Source organism: Schistocerca gregaria, chromosome 1, assembly GCF_023897955.1.
Source record: "Schistocerca gregaria isolate iqSchGreg1 chromosome 1, iqSchGreg1.2, whole genome shotgun sequence".
NCBI classification, from domain to species: domain Eukaryota; kingdom Metazoa; phylum Arthropoda; class Insecta; order Orthoptera; family Acrididae; genus Schistocerca; species Schistocerca gregaria.
In genome coordinates this window covers 846,151,245-846,171,632 of record NC_064920.1, presented here as the reverse complement: position 1 = coordinate 846,171,632, position 20,388 = coordinate 846,151,245, and the positions used below count along the sequence as shown (strand labels likewise).

Genomic DNA, 20,388 nt, shown 5'->3' with positions numbered 1-20,388 from the left:
TTTCATTTGTCGTATGCCAAGTATTGACCCACGAGTTTTCTCAGAAATCAAATATGATACACAGTTAGACAATTCCATTTATTTGTGACTTGTTGTATGCGTAATCTGTGGAACGAAGTTTATTTCAGCCATATGTATTCTTATTGAAGTTGTATTTTACGTAAACTTTAGCAAATGTCACTCACGAGCTCTTCGTTTCCCCGGTTAAAGTGTTTGTATACTTCTTACCTCTTATGACACCGACGCTAATAGAACGCTTAATTCTACATTCCCCTTCCTAATCTTTTTTCTCGATCAGAACTAAAGATTAAATAATTGTAAGTACTTGAAGTGTTTGACACAAAAGCTATTTAAATTAAACTGTCGGTAACATTATTCGTGAAAGAATAAAATGCAGAAACTGCACCAGAAGATATGCAAAAGAGATGCTGAAGAACAAAGACACCAGGAAGAGATGACATACCTCCTGGGATGCTGATTGAGGAAAGAGATATAAGATGACTCTTACACTGAAGATTACAGCGACCAGCGACATTTTTACAATGTTGTTGATTTACTTTAAACAGCGCCGTTAGCGGTTTCGAACCGATAGGTTCATCTTCAGATGGCTAGTTCACGTTTTACATTAGATTTCATGTTTTGTTTCCCAACCTAACGAATCTTCCCTGGGATGGTGGGGGCAATGAGGAATCCGCGCCATTAAGTTCCAGAGCAGATTGCTTATCATCTTGCAACATCGAAAACTGTACAATGCACTTTTTTGTGTATATATGTATGCACATAATGTAACTTACCACTCACGCACTTAAAAGTGATGAAACTTCTAAGTGAAATCAGCTATTCACGTTTCCTGCTGCACATAATGTAACATCCAAAGAGATAAATCAAACCTAGAACACAGACAACAATAAAATAGCATTATACACTGGCGTGCGGAACTTAAGGACAAAAGTAACTTTCGCATGATCTGTCGCTGCCAAGTAACATAGCGCGGTGAAATTTGGAATATGCATAGAAAGAACTGCTACGGTATAGTACAAACGGTAACTGAATGAAATAGTAATGAGAGAAACGGAGATGACACTTTTACTAAAAGACTAGTGAGTGTACCGTGTTCAAGGATTTGAGAGTCACTACGTCCATGCAACTTTTTGCCTCCCCACACTTTGACACCTGTACCACTAAAAAAGACCATGTTTGACCATGTTGGACGTAGGGGTAGGAACATGTTATGCACCCAGGAACATTATCGAACATGATGAATGCAGGTGTTATGGTGTGAGCAGCCATTATGTTGCTTGGGCTTACTGACTACCAAATCTTTGAACACGGCGCACTTACTGAACAACGTCAGTGTCACAATGTGAGACCTTAACTTTTCCCGGCGAATGAATGTTCTAACAATTTACGGGTTTGCTGCTTGGTGACGTCGTCAACCACGGCCGATATTTCGGCAGGAGCACACCCTGCTATCTCAAGGCACAACTGCAAGAAGGGAACAATGTGCAAGGGAATTTAATACCCCGGTTCACAGAGGAGCAACAAGGAAGATACCACACACAGAACAAGTAACCGCAAAGTCAACACACAACCAAAGATAACCAACATCAGGACTATCGATAGTGACTATTAATCAACAGGTGAGGTAGCCCTAATTCTGTCCCTCTGTTTTTTGATGAGAGACAGAGCCGGATTCCAGGCAGCATTTAGACAAAATCCACCATCTCTGTTTATAAGGTTGCTTGATAGTTTGATTTCAACAGCTTTCTTAATGACACTATCCCAATAGCTGGACGTGCAAGCCAGAATCTCCGTGTTGTTGTATTCCGTAGGATGATCGGTGTCAAGGCAATGTTCTGCAGTAGCAGATTTGCTCGGCTGTTGTTAAGTGTGTGTGACGCTTATGTTCAATATGCCGGTCTTCCACAGTCCTGATTCTCTGACCAATATATGACATGCCACAACTGCAAGGTATACGATAGACACCAGCCTTACGCATACCAAAATCATCTTTTACGGACGCCAACAGGGCCTTAATCTTCGAAGGTGGCCGAAAAACACATTTCTCATCATATTTCCGCAAAATACGGCCAATCCTATTGGAAATGCTTCCTGCGTAAGGAAAAAAGACCTGAAACTTAGGTGCCACTTCGTTGCTATCGTCACTCACCCGTTGCACAAAAGGCTGATGGCGCAACGCACGTTTGATCTGCCTCTCACTATAACCATTCTGACGAACGGTGACTTCGAGGTTTGATAGCTCAGCTCCCAAAATTTCAGGGTCTAAGATAACGTGGGCCCTGTGAACCAAGGTACGAAGTACTCCTTCACGCTGAGCTGGATGGTGGCAACTATCAGCTCGCAGATACAAGTCAGTGTGAGTAGGCTTCCCATAAACAGAATATCCCAACGTCCAATCCGTCTTGCTTCTGGCCAACAGATCAAGGAAGGGAAGGCATCCATTCTTTTTAACTCGATAGTGAACTGGATATTCGGGTGGATTTAATTCAGGTGTTCCAAAAGCCGGTTTAAATTCTCACTACCACGAGGCCAAACAATAAAAGTATTGTCTACATATCTGAAAAAAAACACGCAGATTTCAAGGTCGCTGACTCCAATGCACATTCTTCAAAGTCCTCCATAAACAAATTGGCTACACCAGGTGACAACGGGCTTCCCATTGCAACTCCATCAGTCTGTTTTTATTCAATGGTCAGTACTACGAACAGCGCAGGTGGAGGAGCTGTTGGAACGAGAGGACATTCAAGAAATGGACTAGCCTGCCCGTTCCTCCGGCCTTAACTCAATAGAGCATGTGTGGGATGCGTTGGGGACCCGCACTACAGGTATGTTCAAACGCACCAAATACGAGAGTTTGTCAACCACGCTGATGGAGGAATGGATTGGCCTACCACACGGACTCCTTACCAGCCTTGTGGTGACCATGGGAACACTTTGCAGAGCACACACTGCCGTCCGCTGTGATCGCAAACCCTAATAAAAACAATGTCCCACATTTTTTAATGTCCGGTGGGCCGTCATAAATAGCGGTGACTTCAGTGTAATAATTGTCTTTGAATGAAAGTGTCATGTCTTTTCGTCTCATTGTGTATTTCTTTCAATTACCGTCTGTACTATACTGGAACAATTGGTCCAAGTTTCATGGAAATATGTTACTTGGCAGTGATATATCTGGCGAAAGTTACTTTCTTTCTTAAGTTTTGCGCACCGGGCTTTTCGTATTGTAATGAAATTCTATAACAAACGACGCTTTAGTGTTAGCGCTATTGGGGAATAAGAGATGTTTCTTTAAATAACTAATATCTATGATTGCCACAGCGTGTAGTGCATATTACTTGCTGGGTTTGGAAGCTAGTTTCGACTTATTTTTCGATGTTTGTGATTTAAATTTTGGTTTTCGAACGCCACCGTCTACAAAAGGACAATGTATTTTTTAACTATATTCAGGTTGAAATAGCATTATATGTGTCAAAATTATTTACGAAAAAAATTATATACAAATAGAACTTACACGACCGTAGACAGTCGACAGTTTACTCATTGATGCAGTTTAGGCTCCTGTTCCAACAGATGTAAGTATATATGTAAACTGATCTTCATAAGCAACTTTTATTACGTTAGTTGACTCACCAAGTGTAACTTCGACAGGTATACTTGAGATTGGCGCCGAAACAACGTTGTAGAAAAGAAGAAACAATATTAATTAAAGTATTTGCAGCTTACCTGGAATTGCTCATTATAAAATGTCATAACGTATCCTACGCTGTCGCGCCCCGTCAAAAAAAAAAAAAAAAATAAAAATAAAAATAAAATAAATAAATCACGATTGCCGGATTTATGTTTGAAGCGATGTTAATCCATTACTTTTTCACTAAACGTATTCTGGTCAACTGAATAAATAAGCCAAAGGCAGCAAAATATATAAATACACTCAAGGGGCAGAGAAAGGTCGACAATTTACCCCGATCCTTAAAGCGACTTCGGGCAAACGAAAGGGACGCAGCTAGAAGTTCAGTGTTGGGGATTTTAAATTACATGTGCTTCTTCTGCGTAAAAAGAAAGAGATGGACGATGTTGTTGGCTTTGAAAGTCCGAAAACCGATTATGCCTCCTAGTAGGAATGATTTAGTATTATTCGAGATCGTTGAATGTTATGTCTGTAGCACATGTGTGTAGAGCAGTTGATGAGGGTGTCTGGAGCAAGCAGAGGGTAGTGTCGTGTTTTCGTTGTTGACAAATGGAGTGTTAGTCACCTATCGACACGCTACATGAAATTTCTTTCGAACAGCAAAAGTTGTTTGTCTCAATCTCTTTAGGCAAAAGTCTAGCTAGTTCCTCAAATGAGATCTCACGTTCTTGTTCATCTCAAGTAACGCTCCATCTCTAATGAACTGAAATAGAAAGGGCGATGAATTTTCTGAATATAACCTACGAGGCCGACGGGTCTGAATCGGTGGGACACAACAAAGAAGTCTGGGCTCTAATCCTGAATGTTGCCATAAAATCTAGCCCTGATGAAACGTGCGCTTTCAGCTCACCTAGCTTGGATAGCAAGTGGTGGTAACTGAACTCGAAACAACTGCCTTTGTCTGGACTAGTGTGACATGAGGGGCGTTGCTACCTCGGCCAAGTAGGGACTCGGTTTACGTAATGTCTCCCACTGTCCTCTACGTGACGACTACGACACTTATCACGTAACTACAAAGGCACTCTGTTGTTTTAGACTGCAGTGTGCTCCATGATGTCCCTAAAGTACCGCGCGAAATGGAGAATAAACTATAAAAATCCAACATAGAGATAAGAGCAGAGATAGAGACACGCTGTCGGGAAGGGGGGGGGCAGAGAAGGGGGGAGAGGTGACGTGGCGTGTTGTCAGTCAGAAAGTACGCTCGGAGCGAGCAGGCCCGGCTGCATAGGGCAGTGGTCGACTGCAGGGCGCAGCCTTCGCGCGTGAGTCGCGGCCACGTGTGTGACAGCCGGATGCGACTGCTGGTATAGGCGGCGATGAGCGGCTGTGAGGCGGTGGCGGCGGCGGCCATCAGCGGCCATTGGCGCAATCTCGGCCGAGCGCCTGCTGCCTGGCGTCTGCCTCTCTCCCAGGCAATTATGTTGTTCGTTGTTTCACTTAGTCTGTGCAGATAAGGGCGCTGAACGATGTCACTTGCATTGGACAGGGATTATACATATCAAATCATCATACAAAGCCGGTCGGAGTGGCCGAGCTGTTCTAGGCGCAACAGTGTGGAACCGCGAGACCGCTACAGTCGCAGGTTCGAATCCTGCCTCAGGCATGGATGTGTGTGATGTCCTTAGGTTAGTTAGGTTTAAGTAGTTCTAAGTTCTAGGGGACTGATGACCTCAGCAGTTAAGTCCCATAGTGCTCAGAGCCATTTGAACCATCGTACAAAACCATTTCTACATGTTCTTCTTGTTCAATTAATTACATCTAAAATGTTACCATGAGGATAATTATAATTAACAATGCAATAGTAATACTGGATAATCCCTATAAATAAAAATGTAAATGTTGGTTTCTTCGAAATTGAATGTCATTGGAAGTTCTTCACCGATTACTTTTGAATTTGGACACAATTTTGCATTCGAATCCGCGCTTGTTCTTATGTACCATCAGTAGTGCCATATAATTATATATAGAGGAGATGGAACGTACTTGTGTATCCGCACTGAATACGGTGAATCCATTACCCATCTATGCGAATCAACTATATGAATGCCTGGTGTCTCTTCTTTCGAATATGTAATTACTTTTATTTGTGTTAAACGGACTTGGAAACGTGTGGCCAAACTCATCGGCAAAGCCGACCGCGGTGGCCGAGCGTTTCTAGGCGCTTCAGTCCGGCACCGCGCGACCTCTACGGTCGCAGGTTCGAAGCCTGCCTCGGGCATGGATGTGTGTGATGTACTAAGGTTAATTAGGTTAAGTAGTTCTAAACTCTAGGGGACTGATGACCTCAGATGTTAAGTCCAACAGTGCTCAGAGCCATTTTTTCTTCGGTAAAGGCAACGTAAAGCGCTACATATAACGATAGCTTATGGCCCGCCGGGATGGCCGAGCGGTTCTAGCCGCTACAGTCTGGAACCGCGCGACCGCTACGGTCGCGGGCTCGAATCCTGTTTCGGGCATGGATGTGTGATGTCCTTAGGTTAGTTAGGTTTAAGTAGTTCTAAGTTCTAGGGGACTGATGGCCACAGATGTTAAGTCCCATAGTGCTCAGAGCCATCTGAACCATTTGATAGCTTATGACTCAGATGCAGCCAGAGTGTGTCAACATCGTAAAACCTTGTGCCAGAATTAGTCCAAAGGGGCTATTTTACTGAGTCTAAGGAGTTGTTAATTTAGACGGGTACAAGACTTTTGCGGGAGACATGTCCTAACGTTTTACTTTAATTGCGTTTTTGTGTAGTGGGAACCCCAATGAATCCTATCCAGATAACTTAATAGACCGCTAAATTTTAAACAGACAACCTTATCGCCCAATTAGGGAACTTTGGTTGTAGCTCGGATACAGAGATCAGTTCTAAGACGACCCGTTGAGGAACGGTAGGATTCGATTTTCACGGTTCTACTGCTCCACAGGAATCGCTGGTCAAAAGAGCGCAGACATGTCATGTTTTATAATGAAGCAAATAATGCTTATACTTGTCTGGCACCATTTGGAGCACTGTCGTAGTATAATACCAGTTTTATCGCCTAGGCAGTGGAACTTACTGGAACTCTTTACAGAAAAATTAAAGGCTGGGGTAGTAGGAAAGGGAGGGACACAGGCTTATTGCTAGAAAGCTGTGTACGCAAATTTTACAAAGAATTTAAATTAGAGATTAATATCATAGGAAAGAGGGTTATTGGAAGTCACTTACAGAACATCTCGTGGATGCCTGACAACAATAAGAGTTACTTATTCAGGCACTTTGTGTCATAAAAAGGTACATTCGGGCACGCACTACTGCTGAATGGACAGGGCGCTTTCAATTTTGTCACTCGGCTTACAAATGGCCTTAGTACCTTGCTGCTTTAGGTGGAAAATAAAGCTGTAGCTCCAATTATTCAAGTTTTGAGTTTTAACGCAGCCAGTCACATAATGAGTTTCTTCTTGCGCTGTAGATTGTTTAGAACTGCATACGAATTGATTTTGGCATTAAACTTGAGTTTATTATTTTCATATGCGACATTTAAATATAGAATACGATACAACGGTCAATACAGGTACAGGAAAATTTCAATGAAAAACACTTATCATATGCTATTTAATTCACAGTCAGTGTTCAAAACTGTTGTGAAACGTAGAATGAAATTTTCGCTCTGGGAATATCCCCCAAGTTGTAGCTAAGCCATGTCTCCGCAATAGCCTTTGTTTCAGGAGTGCTAGTTCTGCAAGGTTTGCAGAAGATCTTTTAAGAAGTTTGAAAGGTAGGAGACGAGGTACTGACAGAATTGAAGTTGTGAGAACGGGTCGTGAGTCGTACTTGGGTAGCTCTGTTGTGAAATTTGTTCATATCGTTTCGAACTTAGCCTTTTCTTAAATCCCATAAGGGGTCACATTCTAATCTATACCATAATATCACCTCTACCTTATTTCAAAGACTCAGAGAGATATGAAATGGAATGAGCAAGTAAGGATTGTACTAGGGATGGAGAATGGTCGACTTCAGTTTATTGGGAGAATTTTAAGAAACAGCGGCCCATTTGTGAAGGAGACTGCGTATACGGCGCAAGTGCGGCCCATTCATGACTACTGCTCGAATGTTTGGGATGCCCACTACGTCAGGGGCGGGCTGCTGGACTTGTTACGGGTAGGTTCTAACAGTAAGCAAGTGTTACGGTGATGCTTCGGGGGCTTAAATGAGAATCCATGGACGACGTTCTCTTTGAGGAACACTACTGAGGAAATTTAGAGGAAGGCTGACTGCAGAACTATTCTATTGCCGCCAATGTACATTTCATGTAAGGACCACGAAGATGCATCTACATGGGTACTCTGCAAATCACATTTAAGTGCCTGGCAGAGCGTTCATCGAACCACCTTAAGACAAATGGCTCTGAGCACTATGGGACTTAACATCTATGGTCATCAGTCCCCTAGAACTTAGAACTACTTAAACCTAACTAACCTAAGGACATCACACACGTCCATGCCCGAGGCAGGATCTGAACCTGCGACCGTAGCAGTCGCGCGGCTCCGGACTGAGCGCCCAGAACCGCTAGATCACCGCTTAAGACAAATTAGGGCTCGTATGGAGGTATACAGACAGTCGTTTTCCTCTCTCTATTTGCGACTGGAGCTGGAAAGGAAATTACTAGTAGTGGCACTAGGTACCCACCGCCGCGAACCATGGTGGCTTGCCGAGTATGTATGCAGATGTAGATGTAGATTCACGTTGGCAAGTAACGCTCTCCAGGCATTCGCCAAACCGAATTCCTTCGGATTTCCACATGGCATTGCGTGATTCAGCACTCCGAAACACTCGTTTCCACTCACCCACTGCCCAGTGGTGTCGCTCTAAAGACACATCAAGCGTCGCATAGCACTGATTACACAAATATGTGGCTTATAAGTAGCTACTGGAGCAGTGCAGCCAATTCTGTAAAACTCCCCACTCACAATGTGTCAGCTGGACTGTTGGTAGCACTTTGCAGCCCACGAGTGATTTCTCCCATTGATTTAATACGATATTTTACAACCACCATCCGCAATGCTCGACGGTCCCTGTCCGTCGGCACATGAGATCTACCTGGTCTTGGTTTAGATGTCAGGTGTCTCTTCACGTTTCCATTTCACAATCACATCGCCACCAGTTGGCTTTAGAAAGGGTTAAAAGTCCTCGGCATTTTTTACTCAGGTGACATCCGATGACTACTTCACGTTTGAGTCAGAGAGAAAAACTGACCGATTAGTACTGTTGTTGCTGCTTCTATATTGACAACACAATAATCACCGCCTTCTTTTGTAACGGCGGGTCAGCCTATGGTGATTTCTAGTGGTCAATTTCACATTACATGGGAGGGCCCTGATATTTTTGATCAGACAGTGCAGATGTCAAAGCTAAAATCTGGAAAATACACGGCCACTTCTTACCTCTCTCTCCTGCTTTACAGGAGAACTGTGTTGCTGAAGTATCCTTTCTGAATGTCAAAGTCTGTTCGACGACTGCCGTTCTAGGTGTGGTATTAACTGCTAATCTGACATTAGCATTTTTTTTCTCAGTGAGTTTGAGCTATAATATACCTACTCCTGGTTTGGTGGCTTAGCTTACCTCTAGACAAGGCCAATACGAGACACACTCACAGTTTATTTTTCCAATCTTTAAAAACACGGGCGTACGTCAACATTTGCGCCCGCCCTACCGGACATCCACATGTAGAGAGTTATTTTTGTACCTTCGTTTATTTCATCCTTCGCGAATTCCAAGTGAAAGTTACACATCATCAGCGATTTATTTTGCGCTAGTGAACGCCTGACTGATTAGAAAGGAAACGAAAAAGTGAATGTGTAGCGCTACTTGAAACCACTACAGTACAAGCATTGCATCGTGACGCTGTCGAGGGAGAAGTGCAATATGCCTAGGAAATCTGTGTGGCGTTTATGGCGGGTTTGTGGCTGGTCTCTAGTTTTCTATACACCTTAATCCTGGACGCTGGGAAAGCGTGGCCGGCAGGTACAGACCGGCAGATGCCTCCGCCGTTGTATAACCGCAGGTGGCCGGGCTCCCTCCCCGCCGTCTCGAACTTTCTGCGCAAACCGGTCGTAAGCCACCGTCATTTTTTTTCCTCTGTCGGGATATACCGTTCCCTCTTCACCTTGACCCTTACGTAATGTTGTTGTGCGAGGCTGGTACCGAGCTACCATCTCTCAGCCCAAAGCTTTCAAATGAGGTGCGGGTAGAATGTCTCCCGATAATCCGTCACATCAACACTTTGGTATGTGCAACGTCAAACACATTCCTGATTATGAGAAACGTAAATCAACTGATACATTCGCACAAGAGTGCAGTGGCAGTCAACGGTGAGGTAGGTGGTCCTGTATCCTGGTGCGGTAGGAAACGTTCAGCAGTGATAATTCACCGGGAGTGATGGAATTGGTGATGGTATACAATTTTCTATGAACAGACTGTGCCCCAATATTGTTGTTTACCTCAGTGTCTAGTTGAGCATGTCCGTGTGATACTGATGGTGGCGATTCGCCCGTCGGAAGGGAACACGCTCAAAAGGAGTAAGAGTAGGTGAGCAAATCGGTTCTCCTCTACCTCCCCTCCTGCTTCCTTTCATTTCTACAGAAGTAGAAACCCAACACTACTACAATTCAGAAACAACCATCAAAGCCATCTGGACGAACTAGATACACACTTCACATCCTAAAGGGAGAAAATGAGAGGGGTACTTCACATCAGCTCGGTTTATTTCACGGATAGGCGAGTATCTAGCGTTGGAATCTGTGGCACTGCGGCGGGATAGGCGAGGGGTGAGGAGTCGGTGTTCGTTTTCCGTCTCTCCTACAGCCCCCCCCCCCTCCCCCCCCCACCCACTCTTGAGACGTCCGTAGCTCGTGGTCTCGCGGTCACGTTCTCGCTTCCCGAGCATCCGGTCCCGGGTTCGATTCCCGGCGGGCGGTGGGGTCAGGGATTTTCACCTGCCTGGAGATGACTGGGTGTTTGTGTTGTCCTCATTATTTCATCATCATTCATGCAAGTAAAGAGACTGGAGTGAGGAAAGATTGCGCATTTGTACGGGCGCTGATAACCGCGCAGTTGAGCGCCCCACAATCCAAACATCATCTTCGCTCTTGAGATAATACTTTTAACAAGCGACGAGGGACTAAGATTATAAAAATAATTACGCTATATTATTATTATTATATTGAAACTTTTATATAATTTGTCACATCAGCGTTTAGTATATCCCTTGAAGGCAACATCCAAGAAATTTCAGTTCAGATAAACGCATCATCTGGAGAGCATTTGCGTGAACATTCGAGTAGTACCCGTGTCATGCCAACTGAACTACACTGTTGTGTAAACCTTTAGAACGAAAATAGGTTTCGCATGATGTGTCAGTGCCAACTAACACTTGAACCATACATTAATATATATATATATATATATATATATATATATATATATATATATATATATATATATATGGTTCAAATGGCTCCGAGCACTATGGGACTTATCTTCTGAGGTCATCAGTCCCCTAGACTTAGAACTACTTAAACCTAACTAACCTAAGGTCATCACACACATCAATGCCCGAGGCAGGATTCGAACCTGCGACCGTAGGAGTAGCGCGGTTCCGGAGTGAAACGCCTAGAACCGCTCGGCCACAGCGGCCGGCAAGCTCATGAAGTAATGGGTGCTATCGACAGGAGATGTCAAACTGATTCCATACTTTTTAGATTTCCAGAAGGCTTTCGACACCGTCCCTCACAAGCACCTTCTAACCAGACTGCGTGCCTATGGAATATTGCCTAAGTTGTGGGACTGGTTTCACGATTTCCTGTCAGAAAGGTTACAGTAAGTAGGAATAGACGGAAAGTCATCTAGTAAAACAGAAGTAATATCCAGCGTTCCCCAAGGAAGTGTTATAGGCCCTCTATTGTTCCTTATCTATATTAACGACATAGGAGACAATCTGAGTATTCCTCTTAGATTGTTTTCAGATGATGATGTCATTTACCGTCTTGTAAAGTCGTCTGATGACGAAAAGGAATTGTAAAATGATTTAGATAAGATATGTGTATGGTGCGAAAAGTGGCAATTGACCCTGAATAAAGAAAATGTATAGTTATTCACATGAGTGCTAAAAGAAATCAGCGAAATTTCAATTGCGCGATAAGTCACACAAATTCCACTAAATACTTAGGGATTACAGTTACAAATAACCTAAATTGGAACGATCACATAGATAATGCCGTGATCAGAGCAAACCAAAGACTGCGATTCATTGGCAGAACACTTAGGAGGTGCAACAGGTCTACTAAAGAGACTGCTTACACCACGCTTGTCCGCTCTATTCTGGAGTATTGCTGTGCGGTGTGAGATCCGCATCAGGAGGGACTGACGGATGACATTGAAAAAGTACAAAGAAGGGCAACTTGTTTTGTATTATCGCGAAATACGGTAGATAGTGCGACAGACATGATACGTGAATTGGAGTGGCAATCAATAAAACAAAGGCGTTTTTCGTTGCGACGGGATCTTCTCATGAAATTTCAATCACTAGTTTTCTCTTCCGATTGTGAAAATATTCTCTTGGCACCCACCTACATAGGGAGAAATGATCATCACGATAAAATAAGAGAAATCAGGGATCGTGCGGAAAAATTTAAGTGCTCGTTCTTCCAACTCGCCGTTGGACAGTGGAACGGTAGAGAGAGAGCTTGAAAGTTGTTCATTGAACCCGCTGCTAGGCACTTTACTGTGAATAGCTGGATTAGATGTAGATGAATCAGGAGAAACGGCCAGACCAACCCATTGCGCAAATATCTATTTACTACAAGAGCTCGTCCATCTGCGCTGCTCTTTCGGACGTGCAAAAATCACGACCGCATGTGCCCGTCAAAAGATGCACATTGTAAAGGAGCACAGTGTCACCTTTGCTTTCACCAGTGAATATACCGTGTTCAAAGGTATGGTCAGTACCTTCTGTAACATAGTGCCTCCCCACACCGTAGTAACTGGACCACCAAAATCATCATGATCGACAATACTTGGAGTACCCTCATATGGCGAGATGTAGAAACACGTAATACACACAGCGATATTATCGAATACGATCGTTTTGGTGGTCCAGATACTATGGTCTGGGGAGGCATAATGTTACAGAATATACTGACCAAATCTTCGAACCGGTACACTCGCTCTTCATAGTTAATGTGTCACTGTATTCAGTTACCATGTGCATCTTTTGAGGGGTGCATTCGGCCGTGATTCCATTTTTGTAGCTGAAAGTGCGCCATCAAAAAGAACAGCCCAGGTGGAGGAGCTCTTGCAACAAGCGGATATTCGGCGAATGGACTGCCCTGACCGTTCCAGCTATTTAAATCCTATCGAGCACGTTTGGAATGCTTTGGGGAGATGTATGAAGCATGACCACACGCACCAATGTCCGTCCAACAGTCAACCGTGATAGTAGAGAAGTGAAACGCCCTACCTTGAGAAATTCTTTCCAACATTGGAACCAGCATCGGAGCATGTTGCGGAGCATACACTGCCGTCCATAGTGATCACACACCGTATGAGGAGTCAGGCTCCACCTTTTGTAATGTACGGAGAAACTTTATAAACTGCGGTGACTTCAATGTAATTATTATCTTCGAATAAAACTGTCGTTTCCGTTCGTCTCGTTGCGTATTTATTTTAGTTATCTTCTGTACTATACTGTAGAAGTTCTTTCTATGTACAGTCCAAGTTTCACATAGCTGTGTAAGGGTGCGCACAAGAAGAAAGTGCAGAGGGGCTAGCGCGAGGCGGCTTGACCCAGCGCGGGAGATATCCCCTTGTTACCTAATGAGACTGCACACAATGGCAGCCGGGTGGCGGCGGCGACCGGCGCAGTCCCGCGGCTGCAGGCGAGCCGGAATGACTGAGACATGCACCGTTAGCCTGCCTGCTTTCGGCGCGACGGTTGGCGCGCTGACAGAATCGAGGCACATATCCTCTAATCTTTCTCAAACGATTTTATAGAAATGAATCGGTACAAAATTGATTTTCATGTTACTTATGGCATCATATGTCGTCCTCATGGTGAAGTACCCAAAATTTTGATAATGGTCATACAATAGCGTGATTCTCATTTAAGTAAGAAGTTGCTCCAAATTCGTAACAGTGTGCAATGAAAAACATGGTTCGCTATGATTTGGCTGGAAATGAAATTTAACTAAAATATTGAATTTTTCTTTAGACTTGGCAGGAGGCCTCTATCAGTCCCAATCTCTATAAAATGGAATTTATGTAGCACATTCACTTCCGTCCGCACGCTCGAGAGAATGAAATATTCATAACACACCTCATATCTCCTAAACCGTTTCGGATATCGATATGAGAGTTTGACAGGGGATAGCACGTAAAGAAGAGAGTATTTTGCTACATGGTTAACATACGGAACTCCCTTACTTACGGCGATATAGCAGAACCCATGTTTCTTTATTTTATTCTTTCAATCCAGCACTGTAATTTGTTTAAGAGTCTTCGAGAATTTGCTAGAATGAAAACAAACGTGAAATTCCTTATATTACAGCAAACTGACACAGTGAGGCTTTCTATAAGATATTGAGCTCCTGTTGCTTGTTTAATAAGACACTCTGTTTTAAGATTCTGTTGCAGTAGCTATTACATGGCGAGTTTGTGCAGTTTATACTGTGTTTTGGCAAAAAAAGCAAAATTAAACCTGTCAACAAGAGAAATGCAGCCATTCTTGATAACTGATGAAGCTCCTTCAAATGAGAAATTCTTAGCAATTCAGGCAAAAATAAATCGCCAATTTGTTGCAGATATGATGGAATCCTGTAAACCACCGTATTTTTAATAGTAAACGGAATGGAAACTTACGAAAGGATTTTCTCCCAATTATTCATCTCAGAAGTATGAAAATAATTTGCAGCATATAGTGTGCTATATTTCTCTTCATATTCCCATTGAGATTGAACTAGGTGTAGAAAGCAAATCCCAGCTGTTCATCATTAAAGATATGTTGCGTTATAGGATTTGGCTATTTATTGTCATCTAAGTTGTTAAACTTATTTGGTAAAAATCGCCAGTGTTGACGCTTTTCGGAAAGAGAGAAGGTAAAAATAAATCCTTCCTTTCATTGAAATTTCTGAGTGTTCTTGTATCACAGTGTCTTTTTAACAGGCGGTACTGAAACTTGGCAAATGATTTTCTTTGTGCATCTTAAACACCCTGAAACAGGGATTTATTAAATGGGGAACTGAGGACAAATCAGGACACTAGCTTATCAAGCAGTACATCTTCATTATGAAAATAAACATATAACTTCTTCATTTATGTTGTTGCAAAAACCCCAATCGATGGCCCTTAAAATTACATTGTTTCATTACGCAATGACCTGCTTGAGTCTTTTCATTAAGGTTAGAAAAGATTATAAAGATATTATTACATTATAAAGATATTATTACATTAAAACATATATTTATGGTGGAGAAGTTCACCATTTCACTCTGAATGGATATATGAATAGAAATATGGTGCACTATTTGCTGCGAATTATTTTCATACTTCTCAGATGAATAACAGGGAGAAAATCCTTTGGTAAGTTTCCATTCCAGATTTCCACTATTAAAAATATCTTAGGCTACAGGATTCTGCCAAAATTGCAAAAGAATTGGAGATTTATTTATATCTGAATTGTTAACAATTTCTCATTTGAAGAAGCATCATCAAATATGAGGGATGGCTACATTTCTCTTGTGATGGGCTTAATTTTTCTTTTTTTGCGAAAACACTGTATAAATTGCGCAATCTCACCTTTCAATAGCTATTGCAACAGAATCTTGAATCAGAGTGTCTTATTAAACAAGCAACCTTATGGAAAACCCCATCGTGTCGGTTTGCTATAACATAAGAAATTTCACATTTATTTTCACACTAGCAATTTCTCTTTCCATTAACTAACGAAGTCTCTTAAAAGATTACAGTACTGCACTGGAGAAAAACAAAAATTGTAGCTTCTGCTATGTCGCCATAGATAAAAGGTTTTGTGTGTTGACTTTACAGAAAAATACTCTTCTCTTTGTGTGCTATCACTTGCCAAAATCTCGCATCGATACCTCGAACAGTTTAGGAGTTATGACGTATGTTATGAACATTTCATTCTTGCTCGCACGCGATCGCAAATGGATGTGCTACATAAATCCATTTTCTCGAGATTGCGGACTGATTGAAACCTCCTCCAAAGTGTAAAGAAAAATTCAGTGTCTTAGCTAAATTAATTTCGAGCAACACATGGTGTCGTATCCACCAAACGCAAAATCATAGCGAACTATACCTTTCGAAACTTCCTGACAGATTAAAACTGTGTTCCGGGCCGAGACTCGAACTCCGGACCTTCGACTTTCGCGGGCAAGTGCTCTACCAATTGAGCTACCCAAGCACGACCCACTCCCCCTCCTCGCAGATTTACTTCTGCCAGGAAGTTTCATAACAGCGCACACTCCGCTGCAGAGTGAAAATCTCATTCTGGATATATCTTTCGTTTCAAACTTTTTCGATTTTCGCGCAGCGAGTTAGTTAAATGAGAATATCGCAATAAGTATGACCATTATCAAGATGATGGACACTTCAGCACGAAGCTGACATATAAAGCTATGTGTACAGCAAAAATCAAATCTTTCCATGAATAGTTTCTGTAAAACCATGTGAGAAAGACTACAGAGTGAACGGAGCGTGCATGACGTTCTGCCCGTAATGGCTCTGTTGCACCTTGACTAGCCGGCTAACCAGCGTCCTCTGCGTGTTCCCTTGGCGCGTATAGTTGCGCTGGACTGCCCTGTGAGTTGGCACACAGACTGCTGGATTTCTTTCTGTTCTTGAACTTAACTTGGTAGTGACACATAATGCGAAGGTCACGTGCATTTTCAGTTTTGCACACCAGTGTTTTTTAGATAATGAACGTTGATGACTGTGCTGTGTACAAGTACTCATGGCATGAAAAGGTGAAGACGATGTGTCCACATCTGTTGATATAGATCCACTTGAAAATGGGCCGTGCCGAGGACTAGTAGTGAAGAATATACACTCCTGGAAATGGAAAAAAGAACACATTGACACCGGTGTGTCAGACCCACCATACTTGCTCCGGACACTGCGAGAGGGCTGTACAAGCAATGATCACACGCGCGGCACAGCGGACACACCAGAAACCGCGGTGTTGGCCGTCGAATGGCGCTAGCTGCGCAGCATTTGTGCACCGCCGCCGTCAGTGTCAGCCAGTTTTCCGTGGCATACGGAGCTCCATCGCAGTCTTTAACACTGGTAGCATGCCGCGACAGCGTGGACGTGAACCGTATGTGCAGTTGACGGACTTTGAGTGAGGGCGTATAGTGGGCATGCGGGAGGCCGGGTGGACGTACCGCCGAATTGCTCAACACGTGGGGCGTGAGGTCTCCACAGTACATCGATGTTGTCGCCAGTGGTCGGCGGAAGGTGCACGTGCCCGTCGACCTGGGACCGGACCGCAGCGACGCACGGATGCACGCCAAGACCGTAGGATCCTACGCAGTGCCGTAGGGGACCGCACCACCACTTCCCAGCAAATTAGGGACACTGTTGGTCCTGGGGTATCGGCGAGGACCATTCGCAACCGTCTCCATGAAGCTGGCCTACGGTCCCGCACACCGTTAGGCCGTCTTTCGCTCACGCCCCAACATCGTACAGCCCGCCTCCAGTGGTGTCGCGACAGGCGTGAATGGAGGGACGAATGGAGACGTGTTGTCTTCAGCGATGAGATTCGCTTCTGCCTTGGTGCCAATGATGGTCGTATGCGTGTTTGGCGCCGTGTAGGTGAGCGCCACAATCAGGACTGTATACGACAGAGGCACACAGGGCCAACACCTGGCATCATGGTGTGGGGAGCTATCTCCTACACTGGCCGTACACCTCTGGTGATCGTCGAGGGGACACTGAATAGTGCACGGTATATCCAAAACGTCATCGAACCCATCGTTCTACCATTCCTAGACCGGCAAGGGAACTTGCTGTTCCAACAGGACAATGCACGTCCGCATGTATCCCTTGCCACCCAACGTGCTCTAGAAGGTGTAAGTCAACTACCCTGGCCAGCACGATCTCCGGATCTGTCCTCCATTGAGCATGTTTGGGACTGGATGAAGCGTCGTCTCACGCGGTCTGCACGTCCAGCACGAACGCTGGTCCAACTGAGGCGCCAGGTGGAAATGGCATGGCAAGCCGTTCCACAGGACTACATCCAGCATCTCTACGCTCGTCTCCATGGGAGAATAGCAGCCTGCATTGCTGCGAAAGGTAGATATACACTGTACTAGTGCCGACATTGTGCATGCTCTGTTGCCTGTGTCTATGTGCCTGTGGTTCTGTCAGTGTGATCATGTGATGTATCTGACCCCAGGGATGTATCAATAAAGTTTCCCCTTCCTGGGACAATGAATTCACGGTGTTCTTATTTCAGTTTCCAGGAGTGTAGTTATATAAAACACAGGACAGAAGAATGATGTGCTCCAAATTTATTGAGGCTTTGGTGACCAACCAAAAGAAAACGTCAATAGTGTTTTTGTTATTTAGTGGAACACCATTCCCTTCTGTCTTGCCTCCTCTAAGCTTGCTATGGTTTGTTTGTTCCACATCTGCTCTCTCAAACTGTGTCAGATCTCTCGTTGGTAGCAGGTACGGTCAGCCCATAAGTAGGTGCCGGTTCTTGGCTGGAATGTTTTTAACAGCCAGTCAGGTCACAAACCAATTTAAGCGGACTAACGCTGAGGAACACAACTGAAAAGTATCCTTTGTTAGACGAATCTTGTATTTTTTTGTAGAATTATTTTAAGGCTTTCTGTACTAGAGATTCTACGTATTACAAAAGTTAGCTGAAAATTGGACATTAGTATATGTAAAAATAGAAGCGCTTGCAGTAAAACGTTGTTTGGGGAACAGGGGGCAGGAGGGGGTTAATCATGAATCCCGTGACCTTTTCCCTTGTGCCTGCATCTGCTCACGAACAATTACAAAAGTGGGTATCGAATCTGGGATTCAATTAGGAAAGAAGGCTAATAGATAAAGATCTGAGCCATTAGGTATCTTACGTGTAAATAAGCTTAAAAAGTTACGTTTGAAATTCCCCGCTGGCATCTGGTGGCATTTTATTAACACCACCCATAATGCAAAACCACTTATATATTGAGGTGTAGTAAATAGGTCAGACATCAATCAAATAATCGTTTGTACCATCAGTTCCACATCTGAAACCAGTCCGCAGCCACAAGTGGTCAGCTGCACAATAACTAAGAATTGCACGTGTTCAGATGCAGTGTCTGAAAAAAATAAAATAGTTTCACAGACCTTTTGTAGGCTCGAACACCTATCGACTGAAATCCAAATTCCCATTCATGGCTCAGCCCACTTGACATTCCGTTGGATTCAGGGGTGATGCGTGCTACGGTAGTCAGCGCAGTTGTGCAAAGCCGCCGTGGCAGGGTGGAGTAGTGGTTAGCCCATGTCCAGTGAGCAGGAGACCCGGGTTCAAATACTGGCCTCGGTGCAAATTGTCATTCGTCGCTTCAGTCAGCAAATATACATCATAGCTGTCCTAAGCGCAGTAGTTGCTGTAGATGCCTCAGGCCGGCGAGTACTTGGGCTGGGGAGCTCGCTAGAAGTCGTTGGCCATATGTGAATCGTTCAAATGGCTCTGAGCACTATAGGACTCAACTGCTGTGGTCATCAGTCCCCTAGAACTTAGAACTACTTAAACCTAACTAACCTAAGGACATCACTCACATCCATGCCCGAGGCTGGATTCGAACCTGCGACCGTAGCAGTAGCACGGTTCCGGACTGCGCGCCTAGAACCGCGAGACCACCGCGGCCGGCGCCATATGTGAGCCTGGGCTACCACTGCACACTCTAACATCTCTGAGCACGGCCGAGGCACATGCTGACACGTGCCTTCAGTCTGATATGCTGTCCTCTGGTGGTTTAATATCCCCATTTGCATCGACATTTTTGAAAGTTGCGTATCGACAAGTCAATCAGATACTACAAGCATATCTGAACTACAGGAATCGTTGCTTAGTTGAAACGCATTTTGCAACAAACGGAAGAATTACGTTGCCAGAGCCATGCGCTCGAGCGAAGTGTCATGGAGGGACTGCCCACACTGTCAGCACTATTTAGCCACCGACACACGGACCATGCATTCGACCGTCAACGCTGAGCGTGCTGAGTTCACCGTGCTGCTGAATGCTCAGGAAAGACGCGGTTTGGGCATACTACACGGTGGGTCTCTCATCGTGGTACACGCGATCGCAGCGCGCCCCAGTAGCAGTTGTCGGTTCTATCTGACTCGTAAATCACACAGTTTGTTTACTAAATTGAGGGACTTAACATTTCTTCGCCATCTTTGTTAAAACGCACATTTACTCCTTTGTCCATACGCTAGTCTGTTTTTCTGTCTGTAGCATACATAAATAAAAACTATATCCGTAAACTTCTTATAAGGCAAAAACGAAAGTTCCATACGCAGTTATTAAGAACAAAAGCTTACAGAAATACCATTACAAATTGTGAGATACAAATTTACAATAGTCTCCCACGTAAGGTAAAAATTATTTCGTCATTCTCACTCATTAGTAAAACCCCAAGTTCATTA

At 43.9% G+C, this 20,388-nt stretch overlaps 1 protein-coding gene across 3 annotated transcripts in view; it reads left to right on the top strand.

The window, feature by feature from the left end:
* Positions 1-20,388, top strand: part of LOC126272587 (facilitated trehalose transporter Tret1-2 homolog) — a 340,117-nt gene that overhangs the window by 142,377 nt on the left and 177,352 nt on the right. The window contains exon 1 of one of the 3 annotated variants that reach the window (XM_049975527.1): positions 4,896-5,121. The exons of the other annotated variants lie outside the window; for them this stretch is intronic. Within the exon in view, the coding sequence (XP_049831484.1) occupies positions 5,026-5,121 (96 nt within the window). The 5' untranslated portion in view covers positions 4,896-5,025. Of the gene's footprint in view, positions 1-4,895; positions 5,122-20,388 lie in introns of those variants that run through there. 3 annotated transcript variants of the gene reach the window in all.